This window comes from Nymphaea colorata, chromosome 1, assembly GCF_008831285.2.
Source record: "Nymphaea colorata isolate Beijing-Zhang1983 chromosome 1, ASM883128v2, whole genome shotgun sequence".
In the NCBI taxonomy this organism is placed as follows: Eukaryota; Viridiplantae; Streptophyta; class Magnoliopsida; order Nymphaeales; family Nymphaeaceae; genus Nymphaea; species Nymphaea colorata.
The window spans coordinates 12,463,201-12,488,252 of record NC_045138.2 but is presented as its reverse complement, the minus strand read 5'-3'; the positions used below and the strand labels follow the sequence as shown (position 1 = coordinate 12,488,252).

Here is a 25,052-nt window from a genome sequence, read left to right as displayed (position 1 = left end):
AAATTACTATAATTCATCCTCACCTATGGATCAGTTGACATTTTTCACAAATTTTACGAACAGAAGCTCTTATTTTCATATTTGTTGTTTCTTGATTCTAAATCTACTCTTTGAAAGAAAATAAGTCTCTTTTCTTTAATTCATCTTAAGTTAGTGTTTCAGCCTCAAAATTTATGTCCATGAAAATTGAAATACCTAATCGTTTGAATCTTTATCATGAAGTCTATAAATTATACGTCCTCTTGTTGAATCATAACGGCTGACTTCTATTTTTACTCTATCTCATGGTAGTATTTCTATAAAACTATGTTATCTCCACCCTAAAACATAACCTATAACTAAGTCTTTGTTATCTAAGTGAATCCAAAGCATGCTATTGGGCAGTGATTCAGTAATTAAGCCTTCATGGATCAATTTTTGTTCTTTCATTTTAGGTAACCTCCTTGAAGTATTAACTAACGGAGGAGGAGTGGCATTAGACAACCCACCTCTACTCTCTTTTTCATAAATAGGAAGTTATGTGTCAAATTCATATACCAGATGGATCACCTTACCATATATAAAACAAAATTTCTCCTCCAACCCTTCTAGTCGAGCTTCTTGATATGTCATTATACCCCTGGAAGCAGAAAGAATTACAACCCCTATCTTGCCTTAGACCCTAGGAATTCATTGAGAGTTGGAATAGATTTGCAAACTTGGTCTGCTGATACACCTTAAAATATTTCTATATGCTCTTTTCCTATTTCATCTATGTGGTATGCCTAAAGCCGAGAAATCTTTGTTGTTTTCCCGGTGCTTCCTAACATTTTCGATGAAACCCTATCATAGAAGTACTTTAACAATGTTTTCGGTAATATTAGTGGATGGTATCTGAACAGTTCCGTTTTATCCAAGTAAACATTTCTTATATAAGTTATTATATTGGCAATAGTGTCTCTACCTATGATGAAATATCTATTTTTTTTTCCTTGATATAATCAACATGTTTATGTTTCCTTTTTCATTAAATGTATGTGCATGAGACATAATCTACTAATTGATCCATTTCAAAGACCCTACTACCTGTTGTTTCGTCTTTCATTATCTATATTACTTCAAGAGTTAATGAGACTATCTTAGGTGAAATTTAATTGTCTCAATTCAAGAGCAATCAAACCAAAAACTTGGGTGCCTTTTGGATTTACTTCTTGATCAATGACAATTGTTGCATTGTCATCATACCGGATTATCATACTATTGTCGCGCTTGAGTTCTTTACATGTATGTAGAATTATAACTCTTATTACTTCTAATCTTTTCAGGGGCAGATTTGGCACTGCTTCTTTGATTACAGCAACAATAATGTCACTGATATGAGCATACCAGTAATTACTAGCTCCTATGATTTAAATACACATCAATGTTTAAGCTCCGATGTTGTCTACTATATTAAAAAAGGTCTGAGGTTGAATCATCCTTCTTTTATTCGAGTTCTTTCAATGCAAGGGGCAAGGGGGAAAAGAAATTTTTTTATCCAGAAATAAGTAAATGAGTGATTATTGATTATATTTTTCATCATTCATAAATATCCCTTTGGTCCAACATCCCTATTCCGGGATAACTAATTTTTTTCATAGAGGCATTTTACACGCTGCTATTTCCATAGCGGTTGTGGCTATGATTTATGATACTCTGCCCATGTCATAAACTATTTGATCCGGTTTAACGACGGATACCCAATATTCGAGAGATCCCTTCCCTGAACTCATTGTGTTTTCATGGGTCTTAGTGTATCGGATTTGTTAGGAACATACATACCCATATTTTTCTGCCATGATGGGTGTTAGCGCAACACTCTGCTTCTATTTGTCTAGATGTGATCCAAGCAGGTTCGAGTGCCTTAAGCGCATATTTACCGAAACAAATACGATTGCCCTGATAAGGTACTCATTTCATTCTTCCTCTATGTTGTTACGAAACTTCTTTCCTTTGGGGTTATGATTGATGGTAGTGTCTCAATTTCATCTCTACTAAGAACTAGACATAAGAGTATCTTCTCACCCAGCTCCTCGTGAATGAAATGATAAATAAACAATAAATAATGTTAGGATTATTTAATGGATGAAATTTCGTTGGTGAATATTTACTCTTTTATATTTATCTTCTTTATTCGTAGGGTCGCTCCATAACCTCTTTAAAAAAATCAGTTCGCTCCCAGCGTGTTTCATCATCCCATCTAGTGAATCATTAGGATTCATTTTCAGTTGAATCCTCCGCAGTCACAGATTCCATCGTTCCCATAGCTTCTCCTCTATCAACATCGAGGTTGGAATTTTGCAATGGAGCTTCTAATTTAATATGTAGGTGGAACCCTTGAATTGAACCTAATGAAACAATCTAATGAGAAACCAGTTTAGTTCAATCCATTATAGTTGCATCATGAATTTCGACTGCTCCAACTATGTTCACTTTCCCTTATAGAATACTAATTGCTATTGTATTGTCCAAACAACCTCTCTTATTTGAAAGGACTAGAACGAAAATATCTTTTTCTATTTCTACAACCATGAAAACTCCTTTCCAAATTTTGCATCCAATTGTTGGAATATGATAATTTCATTTATGCATTATTAGATAAGATAGATTAATTAAATAAAAAATAAAAGTCATCGAGTCATCTTTACCAAGAACTTCAGCCTATCCCCAAACTGGTAAAACAGTATATTACAAGGAATTTTCTGTTGAATGACACCTACTTAGGCCTATACAAGGAACAAGAAAAGAAGAAAGGATTTCTGTATTATTTTTTTCCAAAGCTGATTGAAACAACATTGTTGTGTCAGAGGAAAGATAGCTATAGTGATTTTGTCCAAACAACCTCTCTTATTTGAAAGGACTAGAATGAAAATATCTTTTTCTATTTCTACAACCATGAAAACTCCATTCCAAATTTTGCATCCAATTGTTGGAATATGATAATTTCATTTATGCATTATTAGATAAGATAGATTAATTAAATAAAAAATAAAAGTCATCGAGTCATCTTTACCAAGATCTTCAGCCTATCCCGAAACTGGTAAAACATTATATTACATGGAATTTTCTATTGCATGACACCCACTTAGGCCTATACAAGGAACAAGAAAGGAAGAAAGGAATTCTGTATTATTTCTTTCGAAGCTGATTGAAACAACATTGTTGTGTCAGAAGAAATATCGCTATAGTGATTCAGTATACTCTAAATACACCCTTGGTACATTATTGACAATCTCACAAAGATTGGACATCACGAGATTTATCCCCTTTGACTGCAATATTGGAGGTCAGCATGTCTAGAAGTAGAGAACGTGCTTTTGCTGATAGTATTACAAGTATTCGATGCTCAGTCATTCATAGCATTACTATACCTTCCCTATTCATTGCAAGTTGGTTATTCGTCAGCACAGGTTTAGCTTACAACATGTTTGGAAGCCCTCAACCTAATGAATATTTCACAAAAAGCAGACAAGGGATTCCGTTAATAATTGGTCTTTTTGATTCATTGGAACAACTCGATGAATTTAATCGATCCTTTTAGCAGGCTTTAATGACCATAAATAGAAACTGTCCAATTTTCAAAGTGAGATGGTTGGTTGTTCACAGACTAGTTATACCTATCATTTTTTTCTTGGGGTCCATATTAGCAATGCAGTTCATCCAATGATGAAATAAATAAATATAATTTGAATTCATTATAGAGCTATGACACAATCAAATCCGAATGAACAAAAAGTTAAATTGAATCGTACCAGTCTCTACTATGGGGGTTATTACTCATTTTTGTATTTGCTGTTTTATTTTCCAATTATATTGTTGCTATCTGCTCCAATTTTTTCATAGAGAAATCTCTGATCAATGATAGAACAAGATCATTTTTGCATCATAATTGGTTTCACTTAAGAAAAAAAAGACCTTTCAAAACAGTCCTGACCTTTTTTGTATGGTGAGTACTGATGACATACAAATGAGTCTTGACCTTTAAAAACAGTCCTGACCTTTTTGGTATGGTGAGTATATTTCTTCAATTGTGAGAAAGAACGGAAATTCTCTTTTCTCATTTAGAATGATATCATACCCATAACTATCCATGACTGTTTATGTTTATAGCATGACCACTAGATGAAATGGGGTGGGAAGTGAGGTATATGGCCGATACTACTTGAAGGATTCCTCTTTAGCTAATAGGTACTGTAACTGGTACTCTTGTGATCGTTTAATCGATGTTTTCTTCTATGGCTCATATTTTGGATTGGGTCATCCTTGTAATAATCGGATGAACGGTACTATAATCATGAAAGAGTAAGAACTCCACAAGACCTGACCCCTCCTTATATGTATTTTCGTCCTGTTGAGTTCTTACTCTTCGACCAAGACCTTGACCCATTCCATAAGAGGTGGATATTCATCCAGTCAACACAACCATAATATATACATGTACTAGATTTTTCTATACGAAAAATAGTTGATTGGACCTTATGAAATTACCACATTCCTTAACTTTTTTATATGTTTCTGAAATGTTGAATCCACTGATTGATTCATAGTATATATAGATATACTATAGACTTTTCCAAAGTTAAGAATAAAGTAAAGAAAGAAAGATTTTTTGAATGGCAAAAATAATATGGATTTCTATAGAGGAGACACGTTACAAATCATTTTTATACTAAACTAATTGGAAACTAGGAAACTATAAAAAAAATAAAGTTTGAACCGTAACTTTGATGTGAGTGATGAGATCAGATAATAAGGTATAATAAGATAATCAAATAATAAGGATTTTGATATGCCTGGAAACCCAAAAATTTCCACCTTTTGACCCAAATTTAGACCATGAAAAGTCTTTTGAAGCGAGTCTTATTTCTTTTTATAAGCTCACTCAAAATTATAAGTTCATTGCAAAAATTCCATTTGCTCAATTGAGTTTCTCTTGCCCCTCCTTTTTTATTATCCATACTTCTCTTCTTTCTTATGAATTCAAAGAGGTATCCATAAACCCGCCACTAATATTTATTTGATTTGATGAATGAGACCTAGAACCATTATTATTTCAATGCAACGAAAGAGCGGAAAAATCCTTTTTGTTTCTTTGTAGAAAGTAAACAAATTTCAAAGTCAAGGTCAGTGTACATGTCATTCAAAGTTGCGAGTGTCAATCCCTGCTTCCCACTTATGTGTTTATTAGACAGAGAATCCAAAAGTATTGAAGCATTACATGCCATTTACCATTTGGCAATAAAAAACCTAGCATAATCACACTAAACAAAATTTTGATCTAATCATCTTCTTTTGCAATTCCATACTATTGCTATTTTCTAATCTGGAATACAAGTCATCACCGATATCTTGAAATATAGTATAATCAAAAGCAAGCAAAAAGGGGCTTTTCATGATTCTTGACCATGCATACACATAATATAATTGTGATAAAAAAAATCAGCTTTTTTGCCAGCTTGATGTTGAGGAATCCATGGACTAGAAATTCATTTCAGCTAATTGAACATTCCCAAACTGTTTCTATTTAAGAACCAAAAAGATTTGCATCAGAATAACATATGCTAAGAAGAACAAAAGGTCTTGGATAGCAATGGATCTTGAAGTACTATTTCTACATCACCTTGACCAAAACCACCTACATTGGGATTACTTATTAATGGCTGATCAAGCTTGATGTATCCACCTTCAGAAACAAGAAGTTAATATAAATGTGATAATTTGTCCTCTAAAAAGGAAAATATTAAATGAATAGATTGTAAATCCTGATACTGATATTTTGCTATTTTTTCTCTTTCTAGAGAAGATGCTAATCCCACCGAGAATGGAATTTCCATAATTCCTGCAAAACCCTATGGTATCCTTTGGGAATAAAAACTCCTATGGGCTTAGCGAACCTTGAATCATTAACCGAAAGGGTCAAATGGTTTTGTTAATGAGTAATTAAGTGTTTCACAATTAGTGAACTAGATTTATTGTCATTGACATAACCTAAATTTTCTGTGGGTTCATAAAAAATCAAACTATTTAAACCATGATCCTGAGCAAGTGCACAGACATTCTCCCGAAAAAAAGTGGGTATAAGAAACATTGTTTCCGGTATCTATCTATTTATAAATAGCCTTGCAATTCACATTCCAATTTATGCATTAGTTTGCAATGAAACTTGAACCGCATGTGGCAGAGGATTTCTTGGGTTATTAAATAATCAATACATAGTGCGATATGGTCCTAACAAGCTATATTGTAAAAACTGACATACCTGGAGACAAGACATCTAATCAACACATCTCTCTTTTTCCATCTAACTTGTTCGCGTTTGGGAATAGTTACAAGAGATTATGTATTAGAAATTGTTTATTTTTGCAACCCAATTGTTCTTCTGACTTTGGAATGAGTCATATTGATCAGTACAACGTTTTTTATACACATCAGTTACACTCTAGTCACTAATGGAGAACAGTGAACAGTTAGGATTTTTTTAATGAATCAATGATCAACTCGCATGAGAGCCCTTTCCCACAGTAGGCACTAATATATTTTTAATGTCTAATTAGATTGGGTATTCGTTCAAATTCAAATAAGAACAGAAATGTGTTGCTTTTGGTTTTTCCTTATAATTTGAGCCATATAGCTCTATCCATTTATTCACGTCACCTAATTGAAAATGAATTTTGAACCATTCTAGCTAAGAATCAAAAGGACATTTTTTACCGATATGATATAACTATATAAGAATGAAGTATTCTCATAATTATCCATTGATACAACATGTTTTTTCCACTCATTCTGTTTCAGGATCAGTCATGGTCTTACAAACTCTACCGATGGTATGGAGAAATCCGCTTCATCCTAATGTGTAAAAGATTATAGCGGCACTTAAAAGTCGAGTACTTTACCATTGAGTTAGGAACCGATAAGGATCTAACTATGATCGAAATAAAAATCAAGAGTTTTGATTTCCTGAACCAATCAAGTCAAAACATTGAACTAACATAAGCATAAAAATAACAGCAAGTTTAGAAGAAACTATGATTCTAAAAAATCTATAAAATAAAGAAGAGCATATTCACATATAAGTATAGCTTTAGTAAATAAAAAAAATACTTCCTGTGTCACAAACGATCCATCAAACCAATCCTTTGAATGAAGCCAAAAACCAAACCTATGAAACCACAAGAATAGATTAATTTATCTATGATCGAATTCTTTGGTATTCTATTCATTCAAGAGACCATTGTCAACACAAATGAAATATTGGGAAAACAAATCAAACAAAATACAATAAACAAACTAAATATAAATAAGATAAGGCCTTGTGTTAAATTGGCACTACAAGAAAATGAAAATGAAGTGAAGTAAAGAAGAAGTAGGTAAAAAGAGTATCATTTTTATTCACTATCACTATAAGCCCCAACATTGACCTCTTGTTTCTTGACGTGAGGGAGTCCCAAGGAAAACCATTAGATTAATGGTAATCCCATAATTTCATGGATTTTAGTTATTACATAATCCTCTTTCTATCCCTCTCATATTCATATAAATATAAAAAGACAAAGAAATTCTTTGTAATTCTTTGTCCTTACATTATCTCAAACCATATATGAACAGTAGCAAATAGGTATAGATATAGCAAGAGAGTGGCGAAATAACAATTAAACAAAACTAGAACTAGCTACTATACTTGTCCATCTTTTGAGTTCGTTAATTTCATTTTGTTTGATTAATCATTTTGTTTGATTAACTCGAAGTTCCTTAAATATCTTTGCCTTTTTTGAATATCATGAACAGTTCCCATGGGTTGAGCTCCTTTTCCAAGGAAATATAGAATAGCATGAACATTTAAATAAGTTTGATTCTTTATCGAGTTGTAAAAGCGTACTTTCCAAAGATCTCTTCCCTATCTTTGGGATCTGGCATCAATTGCAATAATTCAATAGGTGGCTCATATGATGGAATGGAAAGGTCAAAACATTCTTGAAAGGTTAGGACTCATTATGGAAAAGTCATGATCCAAAAAGGTCATGACTCTTTTGAAAGGTCAGGACTCATTGCAATTGTATGTCATTAGTACTCACTTGACCTTATAGAAAGGTTAGGACTCTGTTTAAAAGGTCAAGACTCATTATAGAAAAGTCAAGATCCAAAAAAGTCAGGACTAATTGCAATGAAATGCCATTAGTACTCACTTGACCTTATTGAAAGGTCAGGACTCTGTTTGAAAGGTCAAGACTCATTATAGAAAAGTTAGGATCCAAAAAGGTCTGGACTAATTGTAATGAAATGCCAATAGTACTCACTTGACAACAAAATACCATTAGTACTCGCTGTACAACAAAATGTCATTAACCATACCAAAAATAAAAGGTCAGAACTCATTATGGAAAAGTCAGAATCCAAAAAGGTCAGGATTCTTTTGAAAGGTTAGGACTCATTGCAATTGTATGCCATTAGTATTCACTATACCAAAAACTTGAAAAGAAAGGTGATGGACTGATTGATTATGCTCTGCACTTCATTCAAATGCTCTGACACTGGTTTTCTCTCTCTAAGTTTCAAATTTACCAATTGCCTAATCAAGAAAACCTTGTTCCCAGCTGTTTTCCTCTCGTAAAGATCATACAACTTCTGCCATAACAACTTCGCGCTTGTCTCTGCGGATACCAAATGAAAAACAGAGTCATCTAACCATTGTTTGATGGTGTCAATGGTTTTTCTGTCCAATAACTTTTATTTTTCATCTGTCATATTCGCTGGTTTTTGGTTCTCAATGGGTGCATACAAGTCTTTACAAACAACAAATCTTCCATTTTGGCTTTCCATATGGTCCAATTGTTCCCATTTAGAGAGACCATTCTAGTGGGGGTCGACTTCATCCTTCAATAAGAATGTACACAACCAACCTGGCTCTGATACCACTTTGTTATAGTTGTATTTCCCAAAAGAATGCTTCAACAACAATAAAAGAGGCCAAACCAACACAAAACTGTTGAAAAACGGAATCACATGGCTGCGAGCATAAGATCGAGTTTTTAACACCACTATTGCAGCAATATACGTCAAGATATATGCTAAACAATGCAGAAAATAAGAGACACCAATTTACGTGGAAAAACCCCCAATAAAGAGGTAAAAAACCATGGGCAAGAGAGATATATATTTATACTTCAAAGAGGCAATACAACTATATTGTTCTTCTTGCAGAGAATAGCATAAATCATTCTCAAGAATGAATGCACAAGAAAATGACAAGAAAAAAAATCACTGTATGTTCTTCTTTTCTTTTCTTTGTTTTCTTCACTTTTTCTCTCTACACTTGAACCCACACGGCTGCCCAAATCCACAACCATGCTCTTCTTCCTCTTTCCTTCTTGCCTTCCTTCTCTCCTTCTCTTCTTTGCTCTCTTCTTCTCCTACTCCTCTTGCTGTGAGCAGCCACCCAAGAAGAAAACCCTTCTTTCTTTTTCTCCAAAAGAAGAAACGAGAGAGAGAGATGTAAGAGAGGGGCACCATCAGGTGCCCTCCTTTTCTCCCGCCCGTCACTTAAGTGTTGATGGTGCCCTCCTTTTCTGCCACCCGTCACTTAAGTGACGGGTCGGGTTGGGATAGATGGATGGACAATACCCCCTCCCCATAGAAAGGTATAGGAAGTTTTCTCCTATTACGGTTTGAGGAAGAATGATTAAAATTTATGGGTATAAATCTATAGCAAACGGATCCTTGAAATTATCAATTAAATTATCATTGGGGTCATCTTTCTTCCTTCTTCCTTCCTATAAAAAAAAAAAAATCATTCGTCCTAATAACTCAAGTTGAGTAATTCTTAAAGGACTAGAAAAGAAATCCTTAAAAAATCCTTAACTAAATATTTATTGAGCGGTCTATAACCCCTTTTCGTCTTGTCTAAATATATTTCCATTTCTTACTTATTATGATCCAACCCACTTGATTGAGACAGTCATTGAAAATGGTGTTTTCTTGTTTTGGAGTCACTTGTCCTTGGATCATTAGATTTAGACATTACTTTGGTGATCTTTAATCTTTTGGAATGGCAGCAACATACCTTTTGGCTATTTCTTTACGTCGAAGAATCATACTAACGATTCAATTCCATTAATTCCCTTGTGATACACTTCTTTATCATCGAAATAGTCTCCCCAATTACAGCAAACTTTTTTATTTAAATGAATCCAATTTGATCTTTTATACGAAAATATACTCACAAATCCACTCCAAATTATTAATTGGCACTAACCCTAGATCCTGCCTTGATAATCATTTATTCTCGAGCTCCATCATGTACTATTTTATTTACATTAAAACCCAACAACATGGAGTAATGATGAAACAGAACAAAATATGACAAGCCAAGAGCATCCTCATTGAAGATTATGGATGTCAAAATCCATAGCCGATCATGTCATTCAAGTCACATGTTTCCTTCTACCACATCGTTTGAAATGAAGTTTTACCATTACAAAACTTCCTATAATTCAGAATTGGTATAGAATTGATTCAATATGGAATTGATCATGAATAGTCATTCATTGATCATTTATTCTATTTTTTGATATTCCCCATGGACGCATATGTATATTTAACAAGTATCCAGTTTGTCCCCTTATTCTAGCATATGAATCTTTTATTTCACCATTTATAAAAAAAAGACAAATAAACAAGAAGTTCGTTAACAACCTGATCATTTGTGACGATCAGTCATGAATGAAATGAGACAATTCTTACTCGAACGACTAAACTAAACTAAACTAAAGATCTTTGATTGGATTTCTAATACCAGAAATGAATGAGTTAGTAACTGATTAAGCCATGCCAATGAGCTGGAAAGTACCAAGCGAAAACTTGTACTTTGCCATCATTGCTATTGATGGAAAGCAGTTCTTGTGTAAAGACTGAATTTGATATCTGAATAACTGTAATTACGGATATCTCCTAGTTGTCAATTTGATCATTTTGATCATCATAATAACATTAAATTTAATTTTGTTTTTCCTTAAATCATCAACTGTCTAAGCCAGATAAACGGGACGAGAAACAATATCTAAAACTAATTTCATTTCTTTGTTCATCAGCATCAAACATAATAAGAAATATAGTAAAAGTAAAAAACTGAATAAAAAAAGACACAATAAAGTAAATAAAATAAGATAAAGTGGACGTCCTCGATTTGTCCTTAAATCTGATTGAGAATATCAAAATCAAAGCAACATGATCTTTTAGGATCCATGGGGTTATGTTAGATATACAGTTGTTACTGCAAGTAATCATAGATATTTTAAGGCATTACAGAAATTTCTGACCGAAACCAAAGACTGTTTGTTGTTTATTACTGAAATAGAACAATAACAATACAAAACGGTGGCATGCTTCTTTTTGGCATATTTTGCTTTTTGCTTCTAGAGTCATTCTATAAAGTCAAGTAAATTAAGTGCACGATTCTGCATATCAATTGATTTACAATTCCACTATTCATCAGTAACCATATGCAAATTGGTTACAATACGATGCATCTATTCCTATTGAACTTGATTTTTTGTTGATGAAATCAAGAATAACCATAGATATTGGAATTGATACTCTCCATTGTTCATCAGCACATCACAACATTTCATCTGGATTTACCCCACCAACAAAAGAAGCTTCTTTTCTTATAAGATTTATAAGGTGCATGCTATACCAATACCAGTCATGTATAACTGCAAAACAAAACAGGTCCAGTTCCATTTTTTATTTCCATTTTTTCATTTTAGTATAGTCTTAGGACTCGAATCCTATTGATGGAATTGGTACGACGAACTCGAACCCTCGCTAGAACCCAAATAAAATGAATTCTAAATTGGGATAATTATTCAATGAGATGTGATTACCATATTTGCTTTACCATTCATGAAAAGTTAGAAGAGGTTTCTTTCAGATTTTGACTCAGAATGGATCATGCAAAAATCAGAATTTTCTAGATTCAATCATAAAATTTCTTTTGACTAACTCGAATATGAACAGTACAAACATAGACTGAATAATCCAATTTTGAATTAAATAAAAAAAAATATCTTTTCAATGGATCTATGTCTATGCTTCACACACGCCTATACCAAAATCATGAATTTTTTATACATGTGTCAATCATTGAAAGTGAATTCCATATGTAGCAAACATAATAGAAAGGTAAAGTCTAACTCAGAAAATAATCATTAACATTAAAAACCAAACTAGAAAGAAAAAAACTAGTAATAAAGAATAGATTATGATTACACTGTAACCAACGTGAAGCTCCTAAATAGAAATTTAGATTATTAAAGAGAACAAATAATATTTGTTAAGTTAAGATGAAATTAATCTAGGATGGAAGGATTCGAACCTCCTAGCAACAGGACCAAAACCTGATGCCTTACCGCTTGGCCACCCACCATTTATGTTTCTATTCAAACACAAATATACATTAATATTGGTATCGAGTGTTCGTCAATTCAATTTCAACCCCAATGTCTAAGGAAGAAAGAAGTTGATTTGACATGTGCAGACTTGAACAAAAAGGATAAAAGTAACCCCACCTAACCTATAGTAATAGAAATACATGTCCTACCGAGACAGAATTTGTAACTTGCTATCCTCTTGACTAGCAGGCCCTGACTCACCCTCTGTCGAAAGACTGATTCGTTCATATCAACATGAGGGTCCAACTACATTGCATTACCAAAATCCATGTTGTATATTTGAAACGGCTTGACCTTCTTGATCTCTCATGTTACAATCTTCTTCTTGCTAAGCCCCCTTTTCTCCTTGGTTCATAGACACAAAATGGAGGACTGGTGCCAACAATTCATCAAGGAAGAAAGGACTCACCAAGTAGGGATCACTAACAAATACTAAGTTAATAGAAAAGAATTGTCTTTTCTGTATACTTTTCCTGGTTTTGTTGCTACTGTGGACCTTGCACAATTGATCGGATCATATAGATATCCCTCCAACATAGGTCATCGAAAGGATCTCGGATGACCCACCAAAGCATGAAAGCTTGGATCTTTCAGAAAATTGATTCCTATTCGAAGAGTGCATAACTGCATGGATAAGCTCATGCCAATGAAAGATTCCTTGGGAGGTATCAAGAAAGAATTGGAATATAATAATATTGGTTCATATAGAAGAAAATTGATTCAAACGTTGTACCTATGGGATACTGATAGAGGGGGAGGAAAGAAACCAAAGATTTCACATAGTACTTTTGACCAAAACATCAATCTAATTGATTTTGTACCCTATGTTCGATGAGAAAATGAATCGGATTCTACAGGATCAAACCCATGTGACTTAAGGAATGATGGAAGGGAATAAAAGAACAAAAAGAAAGAAAGAAAAGTAACCATATTCCAAATGGACAACTTCAAACTCGAAAAGATTCTTTTTTATTCTCGAAGAATGAGGGACAAGGGGATCTCTTATTCTTAGTATAAGATTATAAGATTGTGATTTGATCTACATATGTCTGGTAAAAAGAATAATCTTCTCCCTTGATCATAATTCAAAATGGAAAGTGTTCACTTGAAACATGAAAATGTGGCTGAATTGGTCCTAGTTACTCTTTGAGACGGAGTGGAAGAAGGGGGAGATTCTCAAAACGAGGAAACGGATCCAATTTCTTCGAAAGAATTGAATGAGGAGCCGTATGAGGTGAAAATCTCATGTACGGTTCTATAAAGTAACAATAAGGGTCACTTATCTGTCAACTTTTCCACTATCACCCCCAAAAAACTAAACTCTACCTTACGTAAGGTTGCCAGAGTACGATTAACCTCTGGATTAGAAATCACTGCTTATATACCTAGTATTGGCCATCATTTGAAAGAACATTATGTAGTATTAGTAAGAAGAGGAAGAGTTAAGCATTTACTCAGTGTGAGGTACCACATTGTTCAAGGAATGCTAGAACTGTCATAGTAAATGATTGTTAACAAGGGCATTCTTGTGCGTTGTAGATTGTCATCCAAGACTTGTATCATTTGATGATGATGCCATGTGACTTGCTAGAAACATCTGAAATATACGGCTAACCCAATACCAAAAGTTTCGTAAATAACAAAAGTTTTGTAAAGCGGTACTAGAGCACGCTACCATGAATCAAAAGATCTTCTTTCTAAAGAGATTCAAAACTATTATATTAATATGTCCAAGGTCCAATATTGAAATCATTTCAGAGGTTTTCCTTTTCTTTCTCCATGTCAAAAAAGAATTCAAAATACCTCGACTTTTTTAGAACAAGCCTGAGTCAAATAGTGATGATTTGAAATACTTCTTTTTGTACTATTTCAAAAACCCCAGGACTCAATCATATGGATATGTAAAATACAAGATTTCCAATCCTAGCAGGAAAAGGAAGGAAATTGATACTCAATTTCAAGTAAGTAAACCGAATTCCATACTCGATCTCATAGATACATATAGAATTTTGTGGAAAGCCATATTTGATGAAAGTTGTATGTACGGCTTGGAGGGAGATCTTTCACTTCTTTCGAGATCCACCCTACAATATGGACTCAAAAAAACAAAATAAGTGATTAGTTTTTAGCCCTTATAGAACCCATTCTTGAACTCTCATGTCACGCCGAGGTATTGCAGAAGGAAAAACTACAAAATCTGATCCAATTTATCGTAATTATTTTCTTAACATGTTGGTTAACTGAATTCTGAACATGGAAAAAATCATTGGCTTATCCAATTATCTATCGAGCCATGAAAAAAATTCAACAAAAGATAGAAACAAATCCACTATATGTTTTATGTCATGCAATAAGTGGAGTAACTCCTAATATAGCAATAAAAACAAGACATGTAAGCGGATTGACTCACAAGTTCCCTTTGAAATAGGATCTACACAAGAAAAAACACTTGTCATTTGTTGGTTATTAGGGACATCCCAAAAACGTCTGGATCAAAATATGGCTTTCAAATTAAGTTTTGAATTAGACGATAATGCCAGGGACAATGGTGACACCATACGCAAAAAGGAAGAGACTCATAGAATGGCAGAGGGCGATAGAGCTTTTGCACATTTTCGTTAATCCATGAATAGGATCAAACCTTATTCCATTCCATGGTATTTCCATGAGATTCCTCTTTCTTATTCTTAAGCAAGCCCCCGAGAGCGCTTAGTTGCTCCATGATTTATGTTTCATCTTTTTTTTCATTTGATTTGAGAAACGAACAATTTTGATTCTTTCATTTTCTATTGATTATTTTCCGATCGAGATGTGTGGATCCATAGATCTATGTGTTTGTATAGATATTTGATCCTCTTTATGAGGATTCCATAAATATCTCATTCCAAAAATAGAAAGTTCGAAACAATTGGGACTTTTTCGAAGATTGGATGTAATTACTATCATGATCTGGCATGTCTAAAATGAAAACTTAATTGTCAATTCCACGACATTTTTATGAAAGTGTTTCATTTGCTTCTCTTCAATGGAAGTTTTACTTTCCCAGAATGTATCCAAATTTTTTGGCTGATTCTTCTTCTGATGAACTATTTAACCTTTGATAAAAAAGATGCACATTGGTTATATTTCATTTCTTCCACAAGTTTGGTGATGAGCATAACCACCTTATTGTTCCGGTGGAGAGAAGAACCTATGATTAGCTTTTTAGGAAATTTACGAACGAATAGTTTCAACAAAATCTTTCAATTCCTTATTTTACATTGTTCAATTCTATGTATTCATGCATCTGCATAGTACATTAAATGTACAAAAATGGCTATAATAGAGTTTTTGTTATTTGTATTAACAACTACTTTAGGTTGAATGTCTTTTTGTGGTGTTAACGATTTAATAACTATCTTTGTAGCTTTAGAATGTTTCAGTTTATGCTCCTATCTATTATTTGGATATATGAAGAGAGATGTACACTCTAGTGAGGCTGCTACGAAATAATTACTCATGGGTAGGGCAAGCTCTTCTTCTGGTTTATGGTTTCAATTGACTATATGGTTCATCCAAGGGAGACATCGAGCTTCAATAAGTAGTGAATGGTCTTATCAATACACAAATTGTGTAACTCCCTAGGAATTTTAATTGCGCTTATATCCACCACCATAGAAATTGTTTCAAGCTCTCGCCACCTCCTTTTCATTAATGGACTTTTGGCGTATACGAAGGAGTGTGGTTCATTTGACAAATTCCTTCCTCTATATCTATCTCTCCTCAGGGATGTTTGAATTTTTCAAAATTCCATAGACATGCGGAAGAGAAATGTTATCCCCACTCATACCAAGACATAACTTTTACCAAAAGTTGGTTGTGTTTTTTTTGTTCAAATAACAATTAAAATGAAGTAAACAGATCCATTTTGCAAATTCGTTATTACGGGTATTTCCTACAAAGGATCAAAATAATGACGTATATAATACTTGAATTATCAATGTAGACACTATTGGTTCTCATCCTTTAGAGACTACAAGTGTACTAGGAGCATATGTCGACAAAAAGATCACCCTAAGATGATCATCTCATGGCTATTGAGAACGATGGTTCTATTTCTCAATCTTTTTGACTTGCTCACATGAAACCAAGGTCGAAAAGATTGAGAAAGTCAATTTTTCACAACCACTAATGAAGGATTCCTCGAACAGTTAAGGATTAGTAATCCTTTTTAGACGAATGGATCCAGTCTTATACATATGTGACGAAAGTGATAAAAAGGGAAAAAAGATGAGTTCTTCTCGCTTTTTATCACTTAGGAGCAGTGCGAGATGAAAGTCTCATGCATGGTTTTGAATGAGAGAAAAAAGTGAGGAATCCTCTTTTCGACTCTGACTCTCCCACTACAGCCATTGCTTTCCTCTATTACTTTAAAAGCAGCTGCTTCAACTTCAGCCACTCGAATTTTCGATATTTATTTATATTTCTCATCGAATGAATGGCATCTTCTCCTGGAAATCCTAGATATTCTTAGCATGATATTAGAGAATCTTATTGGTATTACTCAAACAAGCATGACACATATGCTTGCATATTCATCTATAGGTCAAATCGGATATTTAATTATTGGAATAATTGTCGGAGACTCAAATGATAGATATGCAAGCATGATAACTTATATGTTGTTCTATATATCTCCATGAATCTAGGAACTTTTGCTTGCATTGTATTATTTTGTCTACATACTGGAATTGATAACATTTGGGATTATGCAGGATTATACACAAAAAATCCTTTTGTGACTCTCTCTTCAGCCCTATGTCTCCTATCCCTAAGGGCCTGTTTGATTGCCCGGGTAAAAGCTGAAAACCGGGTGAAATCTGTACGGGCGGGTGAAATTTCACCCGCCCGTCTCATGAGGAATCAAACGGGGTGAAATTTCACCCATTTGTCGACAAAAAGAGCGGGTGAGGTCGGACTTTTGAGCGGGTGAAATTTCACCCGCTTGACCTCTCACGCAATTTCCCTTCACCCATCTCCTCCTCCCTCCGCAGATGACAACTCCTCCTCCCTCACATTCGAGACTGTTGCCACTCTCACCATCACCGGTCCGCCATCACCGCTCTCACCGTACCGCTCCGCTGTCGTCGCTCTGCTCCTCCGCCGGTTCGCCAACGCCATAGTCGCCGCTCAAGTAAGGTTTCTCTCTTGCTGTTGCTGTGTCCCTTTCAGAAACGGCCAATTTTTTTTTCTCTATCTATCTCTTGCTCTCATTGTCTCCCTTTCTCTCTTGCTCCTCGTTGTCTCCCTTTCTCTCTTGCTCTCGTTGTCTCCCTGTCTCTCTTGTTCTACCACTTGTAAGATTTTTCTCTGCTTTGGATGTGGGGAATTGCGTTTTCATTTTCTTTGAGTATTTGGGATTACGTATTCCGTCATTGTTCATTTATTGTCATTGGAGTCATCCTGTTTGTTGTTTCTTGCTTTGGCTGTATTGGATTAGCAACCAGGCGTAGTTTTTAGGTTGCTTTCCTGCTAAATGAATGGATGGCTATACAGTTCTTAGGTTGCTTTCCTGCTAAATGTTACAATGTTTCATTGATAAGCACTGACTGTGGCTCATAGCAGGTGAATGCACAGAATCTGAACATATAGGTAGACTGACACAGTACAATTCCTGGAAAAAATATTTCAGCATAGGCAAATTGCTTAATGGAAATATAAGAGTCAGAGAAAATGACGAGAACTCTGTCTTACGAACCTGCAGAATCTGCATATAAGAGAAAGACAGAGAGATCACATGCATTTTCGACCCTTTGTTTTAGCCACTTCTTCTAGCAGGAGAAAAGAATTGGATGTTAATCATTTACAAGGATTAAAAGAGGGACTGGGTTTTATATGTTGGGAATCGTTAAAATGCTTGTATGTTGCAGTGTTCAGATTGTACATAAAACTTGATTTTTGTTATGGTAAAATGAGTTCTTTTGATTGTCCTTCCTTGGCTTATAGTTTAGAGAATTAAGGTTCAGGGTCCTTCTCCTATAATCATTTATGTGAGTTAATTTGCTTGTAGTTTGTTTGCCTAAATTATCCTATTCATTTGAGTTCATACCATAGTTAGTGTTTATTTTGTACAATTGCAGAAGCTGGATTTAGGGTCAATGCATAAAAAATCCGATGTTCAGTCATCCAGGACCAGCCTACTCCTATCTGTGTTTCATTTCTGTTTAAATGCATATTTTAGTCCCTTTTAGTATCATTTGTTGATCATTATTTTATATCCCAGCGGCGGATCAGTTTCTTTATTGGTTTTCGGTTGTTTTCTTGCTTGCTTCGACTTCCTAGATATTTTTCTTTCCCTTGCCATTCACTTCCATGGACGTTTCTTGATCATACAATCTTTCTTCCTATTTGAAGTGTTCACTATTTGCTTCTTGTTACTGTTTCCCTTAACCATTTTGCTTCTTGTTACTGTTTCCCTTAACCATTTTGCTGCAGTACATTCACTATTTGGTTTGGTTGAAAGCAAACGATTGGATGATGAAGAATGCAAAATAAACCGCTTTTGTTTATCTAAGATAGCCGGTTTCCTTCACTTAATAGTGTGTTGTACAAAGATAAAGAATTTGACGTGATGACTTTGTAGAGACAGAACTACGATGACTGTACTGCAAATTAGTAAAGTAGAAGAATAGCCATAGTCTTTTTGTATTGCTTCTATTTTTCTTTGGTAATCCAAATTTTTGTTCCTTCCTCTCGTCTTTGTTCTTTCTCTTTAGTGGGACATTTAGTAGCCTAGCTCGCTTTTGCGTGTTGAGATTTATTCCATATCTATTAAGATACTTCATGAAACTAGTTTGTGGCTTGTTACAATGTGAATTTGGGGTAAGTGCAGGTTGTTGACCATGAGACCAAGATGAAAAGGAAAAGGTTCGGCACAACTTGCCCTTGTTGATCCCATGTCCAAAATTGTTTCAAAGTTGCAAAGCTGCTTGCAGAATCCAAAAGTTGTGCATCACTGAGCAATGAAGTTGTTCTTTGTGAAGCCGAACCAGAACAGGCAGAACTGCTAAACCGAGCGGCATGCTTTGGCCGTTCAGTGGCAACAGTTACAAAAGGCAGGCAGTGGTTTCAGTTGAGACTAGAAGAGGCTTTCTATCTGAGTAATGCACTCAACTGTCTTACAGTTGTCGGAGAAGATGGAAGTCCTAAAGATCCTCAAAATCTTGGAAAATGTATGAAAGATAAGCAGAGCATGTTTCCAATGATGTACAAGGCATATTCACATCTCAGGATGTTTCCAATGATTTTCATTTTCGTGATCTCCCACTTCATTAGTTATCAACATTGTAAACCTATGTCCAGAAGATCTCCAATCTTTTAAATTCATCTAATTGGAAATCACACCGTGGAATTCATTTCCTTGCATTTTCATGTCCGTTTATTTTGAAATTTGCTGACATATCCAGAAAAGAAGGTTCTTTTCAGTGTCTTGGCGACACTATTATGAAAATTTTGTGATTTTAGGTTAAATAAAACGCAATTCCCATTTGTTCTCCAACTATGACAAATTGACAATTAAAAATACAATCAACTGTACAAAATCAGCCCGCCCTTCCTTCTGCAGTCAAACCACAGTCGGGTGCTCCTGTACATAAATCTTTACATGCAGTAAAATCATTGGGGACAAGAAGGAAAAAAAAACAACATTTACCACGTTAAATTCTTCCTGTGCATCAAACATGGTTAAATTTACTACGTTAAATTCTTTCTATGCATCAAACATGGTTAAATTCTTCCTGTGCATCAAACAGGGCCTCAGATTGGAAGAAGGAGAAATTTCATCCTGTAAATTTTTTTAGAAAAATTTACCATGGTAAATTTACCATGTTAAACTTCACCCGACAATCAAACGGGCCCTAAGGGGTATTCCTCTATTAGTAGGTTTTCTTGAAAAACTCGATCTATTCTGGTGTGGATGGCTGACATGCCTGTATTTCTTCGCTTCAATAGGACTCCTTACAAGCATTGTTTCTATCTACTATTATCTAAAAATAATCAAGTTATTAATGAATGGATGAAACAAAGAAATAACCCCTCATTTGCAAAATTATAGATGATCTCCTTTAAGTTCAAACAATTCCATCAAATTGAGTATGATTGTGTATGTATTAGCATCTACTATACCAGGAATATCAATGAACCCAATTATTGCAACAGCTGAGGACACCCTCTTTTAGCTTCTAGGGTCTATTTCCTAGTCTAAGAAAGGCTAGAGAAGATATTGACAGTAAATGAGAGGATTGTTATGAAGGAAAACTAAATATATAGACTCGCATTCATATACATGAGAATTATACAAGGACAAGAATAATATATATATATAAATATATATATATATATATATATATAAATATATATATATATATATAAATATATATATATATATATATATATATATATATATATATATATATATATATATATATATATATATATATATAACTGTAACATACTTGCTAAATGTTCAACTGCATTTTTTTTTAAATAAAAACCTGGTCTTTACCTTATCATTTAAACATGAAAATTAGGTTTTCAAAACGCATTAAGGATGCATTTGAGGAGCCTTGAATTTTTATTCTACAATTAAAATTTGAGAAACCAAATTCCACTTCAGACTAAAATTGGAGTGGAAATTCCAATTCTAGTTTCCCTTTGCATTTGATAGTCTGGAGTTTCAATTCCAAAATTAAAAATGTTATGTTTGATAAAACATGAATTAAAAATTTTAGAATTAATGACTTAATTCATTATGACATGTGCTTCAAAGAGAGGTGAAAAAATTTTAAAATTCTAGAATCATAATTCCACCTCATAGAGGTAGAAAAACACAATTTCAGAATTTTGATTCAAGAATGATCCTATAATTCCACAATCAAATTTTTTGTTTGATAACACAGTTCTGTTTCATCAAAAATGAAATTTTAATTCTAAAACTCTACAATCATCAAACACCCCTAAAGGTTTTTTATTTTCTAAGAGTACACCCAAATGCCCCCAAAACAAACAATTAGGGTTCTAAAATGAGGCAGCTTCTAATATTATACATGTATTCTGTTTCACTCAGCAGGATCGTCCAATATCTTAAAGTCAAGAGTTGGATAAGTATACAAGCTTCCAGGCTCATTCGACGTGTTCCGTTCCCAAGTTTATTTAGTCAAATTAATTTGAGAAAGGAGGTGCAACAGGGATGCTGACATCGAAAAAGCTAGCCATTTGGGTAGCCTGATCGTCACTCTTCTGGCTGCTGTATGGAATTGTCGTTATGAGGTTATGGACCCCTTCTTGTCCTCTTCCCCCTTCTCTTTCTCTCTCATGGACTTGGCTTTGAGGCCACGATTAAGTTGGCCTATAAATGTGAAATTGCCAATTAATATCAGTCAATTTCAAACCGGTCAACAAGGCCCAATTTTTGGGCGTCCAAAAAACTGAGCACGTAAACCGGCCGGGTCATGTACGGTGTTCCTTGACCAAATGGAAAACAAGGTCGCTAGCATTTCAGACGCCAAGGCATGCAGTGTCTAGATAGACATGTCCCTATTATGCGTGCACTACCTTCTGTGTCACCATTTGATCCGTTGAATAGTGGAGGTGTCGGTTCACCAGAGACAAAGTCACCCTTTCTTCCCTACGCTGTTCCAAGGGTTCAGTCAGTGCTGCTGGGCACACATACGGTTAGAAAATTGGGCTTACCACCACCAGTAACAGTCCAAAAAGCTAATGCCCAAATAATTAAACCATCCAGACTTTAACTCGTCTGACCACCCGACCAATTATGGTTGGCCCCTTAGCGGCTGTGAGTCTGTCAATGGCTACATGAATGCCGGCATTTTGTCCAACCACCAGGACACGCGGACATGTTGCCACTTGCTAGTAGAACTTTAAAATATTTTGGCTGGATGACATTCCAACCAGATTGCAGTGTGTAGAATTATGAAAAGGCAACCGGCGTCCAGCCGGAAAGCGTAAACGGCTGCTGGACGTTCGGGCCAGAAGTGGGGATCAGAATCCAATATTTAAGTTTTCAACTCTCAACGTGGCAGCTGTGAGTTTGTTGCCGGCTGGGCTGACAACGGATTGGTATGCATAGGTGTAGTTAGGGCAGGCTGGCCCTGCTCCTCGCTCCATAAAAGTTGGGTTGGGGTAGCTCTGAAGCTAATAATGGAAGCACAAGCTGCTTACCATCAAATTCATGGCAGTTGGCCACCCAGCTTGATGTCTACCCTTATAAAGCGTGAAAATTTTCTTTTCTAACATCTCGAAAACCTACAACAACTTGACAGTTTTTAAGAGACCTGCAGCTACCAGCATCATACCGAAGAAGAAGATGATATATATATATATATAAGCCTTGTTTGAATAGTCAGCCCAGGCTTGGCCCATCAATCCATGATAGGCCAGGGGTACTCGATTGCCATGCCTGATTCCCTTTTAATGGACATTAATGAGTTATCATATTTACTCTCTGTCCACACCGAACCGAAGAAGAACATGACATATATATATATATATATATATATATATATTTTCCAACCAGATTGCAGTGTGTAGAATTATGAAAAGGCGATACGAAGTTAAACTTCAGACAATTAGGAGGAATTCTAGAAGGTGGACAATGAGGAGGAATTCTAAAAGTTGGTAGGTGCTAGCGAATGCAAGCCAATGCAGTGGTCCGATTGGTTGCAGTTGTTAGTGAGCAAGGAAGCTTCCCATTTAGGAGCCAAGCTTCCTTTAGGTAGACTAGATCGGAGCACTACCATGATTAAACGCGTTCAAATTGAAATTTTCTTCTTCCCGACAATTTATGTTGACATTATAGGCATAATGGTGCATATATAATCATATATTTGTAGTCGATCGGAGTTAGGTGCAATGCGAACGTTGGCGCACATAAATTAATTGGCAAAATTTTCAAATTGTTAGTGAGACTTTTCCTTTGGAGTAATAAAATTAACCCATCGGTAGACCATGTCATGAAAGTTGTCTGAATAATTCCGTAGAAATTTCAGACGAACTTTCAAAATTTTTGTGACGTTTGAGTATACCTTTAGTCGCAGTGTTTGAAAAATCAAAATCTAGAGAGCTCATAAAATCTCAACATTGATAAGATACCATTTCGTCAAATTTGGCCAACCAACTCTGATCTTATGGACCATATATATATATATATATATATATATATATTGTGTCGTTGAAAACTATGTGGTCCATTGCTAAACATAGCTGAGCAATTGGATGCCACAAATATAACCTTTGCAAGGCTTTTAAATTGGCACAAAATAAGAAAATAACAGTCTGACGACGGAGATAGTCGAATGATTTCAATTCCTTTATATATGTGCACACAGAAGCAGTCGAATAGCCTTGTTGTTTGGCAAAATCATTGTGCATGCTTGAGATTGGCGATACAGTAATGTAGCTGCATCATGCACCATTGAAAAAATAAGTTGATCAGTCATGAAAATAAAAGATAATTAAAATCGGCCATCTTTAGGAAATATTATTGCAGTTTCAAGTACCATTGAAATAAACGTCTTGATATTTGACAATAATTTGCTGACGTTATATTCGTGACTGCCATTGAAAAAAGAATTGTACACAGACCATAAACTCCACGTTTTCTTCGTACTTGTTCACACATTTGAGCATTGGTGTCCATCTTGACTGCCGGGAGTTGGTCTATTCCATTTGAATCGGCCGCATTCATCAATTGACATAAAGATGAACCGCATGTCATACTTTTTTATTAGTTAAAAACTTACAACTTTTTACTTCCCAAAATAATTTTTTATTTTTTTTTTAGAATTACGTACAATAAGAGTTGTTGTTCATTCGCAATCGATTCAACTCTCAGTTTGATTTACTGAACCAGCAGCTTTGCTAGCCAAATCCTTTTTTAGATTTTATGGGCACTGATTAATAGGCTGTATTAACCGGTCGTGATGATATTGATTATTGGGTTGTACCATATTGAAAAATAAGATATTTTTTATCTTTATATTGTGGCAATATAAATTACCTTTAAAAGCTGTTTGATTACTTATCATATAAATCCTCAGATTTTGAAAACCATGTATTTTTAGATCAAAAACTGTCCCTCCGCTGTTAAACGAGTCATTTTCTTAATAAAAAAAAGGCTAAATAAGGATTCCAAGTATGTGTTTGACATACTACTTAAGGTCCTTAGTTTGATGAACTAGTGGCGGAGTTACTTTGTAGCTGGTGTAGGCAATTGCCCACACCAGCAGCACGCAGTTAATTTTACTTTATATATAAAAACTTCATTAATTTTCAGTTTTTTTACATGTGAATGCTCTTTAAATTTTGAAATTTAAATTTAGAGTGCCCCTTAACCAGAGCTACTCTGATGACCCATGGGTCCACCACAATAAATCTTTCGTTGCACTAAGCATGCCAAATCTACATTAGATTCGTAAATTTGAAATATGAAGAAATCAAAATCACTTTTACAAGGAAAAAGAGATGCATATGTTGATACGAACCCATATATATGCAGATCAGAAAACCCATTCAGCGCCAATAATGATG

General features: G+C 34.7%; 1 protein-coding gene, 1 long non-coding RNA gene and 1 pseudogene across 2 annotated transcripts; all 3 read left to right on the top strand.

Annotated features, from left to right (window-relative positions):
• Positions 1–14,624: 14,624 nt before the first annotated feature.
• LOC126409698 (30S ribosomal protein S7, chloroplastic-like) lies at positions 14,625–15,089 on the top strand (annotated as a pseudogene).
• Positions 15,090–15,411: 322 nt separating this feature from the next.
• LOC126410622 (NAD(P)H-quinone oxidoreductase subunit 2 A, chloroplastic) lies at positions 15,412–20,683 on the top strand. Its single transcript, XM_050080958.1, is given in 8 exon segments — positions 15,412–15,454; positions 15,457–15,985; positions 15,987–16,074; positions 16,076–16,127; positions 16,130–16,185; positions 16,856–17,134; positions 17,137–17,275; positions 20,361–20,683. Coding segments are annotated over 8 exon segments (1,509 nt in total).
• LOC126410623 (uncharacterized) lies at positions 17,447–19,871 on the top strand. Its single transcript, XR_007575036.1, has 2 exons — positions 17,447–17,640; positions 19,339–19,871. It is a non-coding gene; the product is annotated as an uncharacterized LOC126410623 (long non-coding RNA).
• Positions 20,684–25,052: the final 4,369 nt, after the last annotated feature.